The sequence below is a fragment of the Neophocaena asiaeorientalis genome, unplaced genomic scaffold (assembly GCF_003031525.2).
Source record: "Neophocaena asiaeorientalis asiaeorientalis breed wild unplaced genomic scaffold, Neophocaena_asiaeorientalis_V1.1 scaffold633, whole genome shotgun sequence".
In the NCBI taxonomy this organism is placed as follows: Eukaryota; Metazoa; Chordata; class Mammalia; order Artiodactyla; family Phocoenidae; genus Neophocaena; species Neophocaena asiaeorientalis.
In genome coordinates, this window is record NW_020173395.1 from 908,363 (window position 1) to 916,619 (window position 8,257).

The 8,257-nt window shown below is 43.6% G+C and overlaps 1 protein-coding gene across 1 annotated transcript in view; it reads right to left on the reverse strand.

Moving 5' to 3' along the window:
- The window catches only part of MSRA (methionine sulfoxide reductase A), a 374,143-nt gene that overhangs the window by 124,685 nt on the left and 241,201 nt on the right, over positions 1–8,257 (reverse strand). Inside the window, exon 4 of the mRNA XM_024746918.1 lies at positions 1,376–1,480. Coding sequence (XP_024602686.1) covers positions 1,376–1,480 — 105 coding nt within the window. The remainder of the gene's footprint in view (positions 1–1,375; positions 1,481–8,257) is intronic.

Consider the following 8,257-nt stretch of genomic DNA (forward strand, 5'->3'; position numbering starts at 1 on the left):
GCTTCCCAGCATGAGTTCCTGGCTGTCACGACCCTTACTTCTGATGCTCACCAGTCAGTTTCCCTTTGAGCCATGCGTGTCTAAGCCATTAGGCTTGCCGTTCTCATATGATGTGACAGTCCAGCAGTCCAAACGGGGGTGGCATCAGAACCTTCCGATGACAGTACTCTTGCCCTACCAGTTCTGTACCTCCCCTGCCCCATACCTCACTGCTCTCCCACCAGGGACTCATCTCCCCATGTCAACCAGACTTCACTGTCATGGAGAGCCTGCTCCTGGCCTCCTTCCCGGCCTTTACCCACCCTGCTGGATGTACCTGGATCCTGGACCTGCCTGACCCTGGCTCGTTGATCATTTTGCTGTTCTTGCCTTAGCTCTGACCTTTGCCCTCTGGCAAACCACCCTGGCATTAAGTGGAACCAGAACTCAGGACTCACCAACCTATGCTGCTGGGGTCTTGGTAAGGTCCCACCCCAAAGCACAATGCACATTTGGAAAAACACATCCATTCATCAGGAAATAGCCAACATGGCGTACCCACTCCCCCCAGATCTGACACCAAAGGGAAAATATTTCCATTAAATAGACCGATTGCTAAATGAAAATCACATCGGATATACAGGACTTTTCAGTCCATAAGCCTCACAATATCAGATCATCACACTGGCAAAGCAGTGCTTGTAAGGCTGTTAAGATGAAATCCGGAGATTACTCCATTACTGAATATTACAATGATATTTGCCAACATGAGATTTTTGCTTGTGTGTGCATTCAAATAAAACTCCTGACCACCACTGTTTACAGCCCGAATATATTAATATCTCATATAATAAATTCCGAAGAAGACAAATGAAATATTTAAATAACCCAAGCATTGTAGAACCACTGAATACTGCATTTTACCTTTATGTTCTTTTTTTTTTAAATCACCCACAGACATTTAAAAGGAAAAAAAATGGCTGATAATGTCAAAAGATGAGAAAGGCTAAATAAATTCAGGGAAATAAAGGAACCATAAATCAGGAAAACTTTGGAGCTGCTAGAAAGACACTTTAATTTTGTAGACAAAAGACTGCATTAAGGAGGAATAATGCAATAATCAAAGGTGAACGAATCTCTATTGTCTGGTGTCTTTCTCTGTGGGAATTTTCCCACCCCTGACAGCTGTAAAGGGGGGAGGGGCGCAGACAGTGGCTGTGCCTTTATTCTCTCGCCCTCTTTCTCCCCAGCCCCTCCCCGTCTCCGTCAATAAATGTCTGCAATCATATTCTTGAGCTCCTGTGTGATTTCAAGGTTCATCTCTTCCATGCAGTTCAAACACTAATTATCCCAGCTGTAATTAGTAAGATAATTAAATACTGGCTCACTCATCTACCTTGGGTCGGGTCGTGATTCTCCCAGAAGACCTTGAGCAGCTCCTCAAAGCTGATGCGTTCTGGCTGGTATACCACTCGGACTACTTCTGCGTGGCCAGTTCTTCCTTGAAAGAAACAGAACGTACAACCCAAATTTACTGACAACATGAATTTATGACAAGTTATTTGTTTCCAAAAAATCACTAGACTAAGGCTGAAATTCTTCCCTCTGAAGGCAGGGTGGGAGCACAATCGTACTTTAACGCTTTCATCCTAAGTCTCTGTCGCTGGTTCTTTCTCCATAAAAGCACACGGTTGTCCTCGAGCAAGTTTCCTGAGGGTGATGATTCCTCTTCATTGTGTTCTAATTTTGTTTTAATTCCATGAGAAAATAAACTCAGGTTTTCATTTTTCTAATCTCACTCTTATGAAACCTTATGGATCCAACCTGACATGGTGCTAGAGATTTGAAACTCTGCAAGGGGAACGAGCCAATTTATTTTTATCATCCCCCCCTTCTCTGTACATAGTAAGCTCAGCTGCACTACAGAGGGAGATGGTGCCAGGTACAGAAACCCAAGAAAAAAAACAGGCTTATAACTCGTTCACATTAGATATATTCGTTAACAGAGAGACATATTTGCTGTGCTGTTAACACTGAGGCGAGGGTCAGATTCATATACCCAGCAGGACGGTAAGTGTTTTCTCAGCCTAATTCGTCTCTGTGGTAAACAACTACTGTAGCAAAAGCCTCTCTGCAGCCCCCACTGTTAGCACACTCCCTTCTCAAAGGTGGTCCCCAAGGTTCTAAGGATCAGGGAGGCGGGTACTTGCAGTACCACTTGCACCTGTGGAACTCATGCCCTCTCTTATTTTACAATGTTAGAACATATGGTAAATAATAGACCCCTCCATACTAACATCACCTCTGTGTTTAAATTTGTTCTCCATCTCTTTCCGTCACCTTGTGTGTAGTAAAGAATTTAGCCTTGCCCAAACAGGCAGCTGGCCTCTGCCTTGGCTCTGGTAGGTAATCTAGGTCATACCCGATAGGAGTGTCCTCATTTAGAGAGGCCACACCTATACTCTTAGGGTGGGGCTAGCCACACTGAATCTCAGGGTAGGGCTGCCAACAGTCCTAGGGTAGAGGCTGCCATGTCGGAAAGACCAACCATGTGACTGAGGGTGGCGGCTTTGGGTAACACAGTATCGGTTGACCGAGAGCCTGAGTTCAACCATGTGGGCAATCAATCAATCATACCTATGTAACGAAGCCCCAATTAAAAATTCTGGACACCAAAGCTTGGGAGAGCTTCCTGGTTGGCAATACTCTGCATATTGTCACACATGGAGGCCAGGAGGGTAACATATCCTGACTGCATGGGGGATGACACAGAGGCTTTGCACTGGAACCCTTCCAGACTCCGCCTATGTGACTCTTCCTTTAGCTGATCTTGATCTGTATCCTTTTCATGTAATCAGCTATAACTGTGAGGATAACAGCTCTGGACTTGCGTGAGTCCTTCTAACAAATTATCAGACCTCCCAGTGGTTTGGGGAATCCTTTGAACTTGCATCTTAGTTTGCAGAAGTGTTTTCCCCTACGTTGGTAATCTCACCTTAATTCTTAAACCCTCCAATTGTACACGCAGGGAAGGTAGAAATCCCCATTTTACAAACTGGCAAACAGGTACATATGAGATAGATTTTCCCAAGGTCATATAGCTAGCAAATTTCTGGACCATAACCTGAAAAAACACCTTCTGACTTCTCGTCCAGGGTTCTGTCCAATATATCAAAGCGAAGAGAGCAAAGGGAACATGAATCCAGAAAAGGAGAGAGATCTACTTATTATCTTTAGTCTTCCTCAGCAGTTAAAATTTCTGATTGTAGAAACGATGATTTGCAAACAATATGAAGCTTAAAAAATGTGCAGAAATATAGAAAAGAAAAGAAAAATCACCCATACTCTTACCACATAAGTACTATCAATACTTTTTACGCACTTCTTTCTAGATATGTACGCGATACATGCATACACAAAACACAAACAAACTCGCACCGTGACACAGTTTGTTTTACTGTAATCACTGCATCATGCTTTTTCCACTTACCAGCATATCGTGAGTGTTTTCCCATATCACTGAAATTTTTATGAAATACCATTTATAATGACTATATAACACTCCAAAGATGGCCATACTATTACTTATTCAATCATTCCCTGTCATTGGACATTTGTATTGAATCCTATTTTTATCTATGAATATAAATATTTTTTCTACATTTCTGAGGCTGCCTCTAGCCTTAGTTATATATGGGAATTTTCTAAATCAATGTTTATGAACATTTTAAAGATACTTGATACCTTGTGCTAAACTGCTATTCATTAAAGTTGACCCAATTTTCTCTCCCCATTGGCAGCATATCTGAGGGTCAGCCTCAGTCACCATCACAATGTTGTTAATCCCTACCAAATGTATAGATGGAAGATAATATCCTATCATTTTATTTTTAATGAATTTAATTATTAGTGAGGTAAAAAATGTCATGCTTATTAATAATTTTAATTTTTTATTTTCTCTAATTTTTGTTATGTCTTCTTTATATTGGGTTATTAATATTTTATTCTTAATTGGTCAGCCTACATAATTTTAATTCAAATACTATAGTCATGTAAGTTAACATCTAAACAGATTTTATGCTAATAGGTGTTAAAAGAATGATAAGGGAATTATGGGAAGAAGATTCATTAAGTATAATAACCATGTTATTGCGAAACCATTTTTGATCTACTTTAAAATCTTATAATTATGTTTTGAAATGTTTAAATGAATGATTTAACTACATAACTAGTAAGATTGTCTGAATATTAAAAATGGCAACAATGTGTTACAAACATGACAAAGAAAATTTGATAAGAAAAGCATTGGAACCACACTGGAAATATAGGCAAAAGATGTAAACAGGCAATACACATTGGAAAAAATAAATGTAGATCCAGGCATGAAAAGTTCTCAACATTTCCAGTGATCAAAGAAAAGCAAACAAATGTATATTAAACATTAAAACACCATCTCTTACTCATTTCATTTTGCAAAACTGCTTAAAATTGTGCCTAGTGCTGATGAGGACACTGTGAGGCTGGCGCCCTTACTTTGGTGGTGACACTGAAAATGACAGCACCCTTCTGAAACCCCATGGGCATAAGAAGCAAGAGCCCCAAAGACTAAGATTAATTCACCTTGATTAAGTGACCCAGGAAATCAACCTCAAAGATATAAACCCCAAATAATAGAAAAGACATACACAAATACGAAAATTCATTCCATCATTGCTACAATGGTGGAGTACTATAAGAAATCCAAAAGTCAAACAAAGAAGAAACAAATCATGGTACAGCCACGTGATGAGATATCATGCAACTATTAGTTATAATCCCAAACCCTAGTAAAAGCTGCTACGAGTTACTGAACACTGATAATATGGCAGGCACTTTACCTACTGGGTGTTCTTCAATGCTCATAATTCTCTTTTCCAATTTTTCTCTACTGAGGTAAAATACACACAACATAAAACTTAACAGCTTAACTATTTTTAAGTGTACAACTCAGTGGCGTTAAGTACAGTCACATCACTGTGCTACCATCACCATCATCCACCTCCAGAACTTTTTTTAATCTTGCAAAATCGAAACTTCATATCCGCTAAACACTAACTCCCCAATTTTACCTTCCCCCAGCCCCAGGTGACTGCCATTCTCCTTCTGTCTCTGTGAATTTGACTCCTCTAGGCACCTCATGTCAGTGGAATCATATTGTATTTGTCCTGTTGTGACTGGCTCATTTCATCAGCAGAATGTCCTCAAGATTCACCCACGTTGAAGCACGTGTCAGAATTTCCTTCTTTTTTAAGGCTGAATCACATTGCATTGTTTGTATGTGCCCCATTTGGTTTATCCATTTATCTGTCAACGGACACTTGGGCTGCTTCCACCTTTTGGCTATTGTGAATAAAGCTGCTATGAACATGGGCACACAGATGTTGCTCACAACAATTCTACAACAGGGATGCCATCCCCATTTTACAGGTGAGGAAACCAAGGCCTCTCCACAAGTTTTTTCACATAACATCCCACAGCCGGTAAGCGGCAGCCGACCAGGTTTCAACTGGAGGTGCAAGGTCTGGCTCGTTCTATGACCCCAAGCTGGGCTCCTGAATGTAGACACCCGAAGTCATCAAGTGACAGCAAAATGTCACGCAGGCAGTGGCCCAGATGAGATGGAGGTAACTGACATCCAGGCTGTCAAGACTGTTTTCCAGGATTAGGCTCTTCCTTCATGGTTGCAGTATGGGGTCAGGAAAGATTTCCACTCACCAGCACACACTTTTAGACATAATCTGCGCACTGACATTATTTGTGGAGAGGTTTAAAGAGGTTTGGTTGTTTAAAAGAAACTACTACCATTAAAATTCAGGATCCATCTGCATTGACAAACAGTGTGGAGAAGCCCTTGTCAAACTCACCTTTAAGTTTCTTTATTTTATCTCTCCAAAGTACAAGAGCCTGTATAAAAATACACAGTGCAAATGATCAGAAGGCTTAAGGGGCCAGGAACCACTTACAGAAATGCCCACACCTCCAGGAACTCACCGATGTGTTAGGCTAATTTGATTCCCAAGACCAATCTGCAAATAGTTTCTGGTGCTTCCGAAGATAAAAGGCTATATCTTAAAAATACTTTGAGCTGTTTCTTCACATAACATCGTGCAAACAGCATGATAGATGTGATGTGCAAATGTGCTTGTTAACAGTTCACAGCAGTGTTATAGGTGCTTTAACACTGTCATTCAAAAATACCTTGAAAGGAAAAACGCAAAGGATGAATGTCTTCTCTGAGCATTTCCCCCGTGTCACTTTATCTCATGACTCCAAAGGGAGGTGAAGGAACACGGAGGGGTAGGCTACGGTCAGTCATTCCTTACAAGACAAAACATCCCAGAAGACCCACACATGGCAGTGTTCTGGGGGCAGAAAAATCACACATCTAGAGTCAGCTAGAGCTTTGTGGAAGCCAAGTCATCCACAGAACCAGGTGCTTTTAAAGAGAACCCCAAGACAAATCAGCCATTTCTTAAAGACCTGTGTGACAGCGTTCCATCCCACGGGGAAAATGCAATCTTCAACTCTTCCAGGTCACCATGATTAATTTTTACTACCGGTGGGCTGGGGAGAAGAAGAGAAGCCAGGGAGGTGGCCTACCCAGCAGATGAGACCGGAAAAGAGGCCAGGAGCTGGTGAGACAGGAAGGCGGGGGGACGAGAGCAGGGGGCAGTGTCGTACCCTGGTGAGAAGCACACACTCGAGCCAGGCTGCCTGGGCAGTGCTCTGGCTCTGCTACTCGGCAGCTGTGTGACCTGGGCAGGGCCAGGGAGGGAGGAAGACGCTGGTTCAAATCCCAGCTCCTTGGCTATGAGCCATGCCTTACCTAGGGGGCCCACGCCCACTATCAAAGGCCCTTTATCTACTTTACCGCTTGATGCCACGGTTTCCTCATCTGCAAAATGGGGAGCCAGAACCGTGCCTGGCACACAGAAGTCTAAGTCTCTATGTCTTATCATAAGCTGAATTATTAGAATTATACTCTACTCAGCTGTGATGGAGTGGGAAAAGATGAGAATTAACGTAACTAGAAGTAACTTAAGCCATAGTTCTAACAAGTAGTTTAACACTTTTTTCGACTGTGACCCAGGGTCTCCTACTATTTCAGATAGGAATAAAAAATAACCTCTGTGACAGAAGAGTCATAAAGATTAAACGAGGTCATATGTGGTAAAGTTCTGGGGAAAATGCCAGCTCTCTATACACAAATGTGACGCTTCTATTGTTGTTACCCTTTTATGTTTCCTTAGCATGGACCCCTCCCCATAAGGACTAAACTGCAGGAGAAAACACATGTATCTGTAAGTGGATACTTCTGATCTTATTTATCCATTCGACTGATAGAAATATCAGTCGAGTGTCTACAACCACTGACCGGGTGCTGAGGTGCAGGCCCAGCCGGCGCCTTCTGACCCCAGTGGGGACTGTGGTCTGGCCTTCGTCCACACCATAAAGGACCCAGATTCTCACTCTTTTGATGAAGTGTAGCGTGGTAGAGAAACACTGTGTTTTTCAAGTGTGAGTCCCCACTTTAGAATCAGAAATAAAAGGACAGGGGTTTAATGAGAGGGTGCTTAATTTGGATAAAAAGAAACTTCCAGAAACAGGGCTCCAGGAGCAGAAGCTGAGGCTGGGATCTTGCCTCCCTGGAGAAGCTGTGTCCTACCACACTGTGGCTGTCGACAATTTCCTTCCTACGAGAACCTCTGTCTCTCAGAGTCGGTGTAGCCAGGAGACAGCACAGAGCTGCCGAACTGAGACGAGCAGAAGCGTCCACTGCCCCCTGGGCTGGGACCCTGGGAGGCCACCTCCCTCTGGTCAGAGCCAAGTGACTGCAGGTTGGTGGGCAGCAGTGATGGGTGGCCAGCACCCCACAGCTAGCACGCTGAGCGGAGCGAGCGAGACTGGAGGTGACAGCTACACTCCAAACTCTCTCTAGAAGTGGTGGCTCCTCCCCAACGGGGTGGGCAGATCCGATGCCAGGAGATTTCCAGAAGGAGAAGGAGCAGGGCCACCTGCACCAAGGGCAGCTTGAGCCCACGAGGGGCTCCTGGGGGTGGGCTCGTCTAGGGGGGGACCCAAGGGCCACCCAGCCGAGCAGCCGAGACCTGCGTGGTCCCAGCGTGTGAGGAAGAGCAGAAGCCAGGGAAGCGGAAGCCTGCCTTCTGGGAGGGGGCTTGGTCGGGACGCAGAAGACAAAAGCAGAGAGAGATGGAGACCGTGCACACCTGCCGGGGCC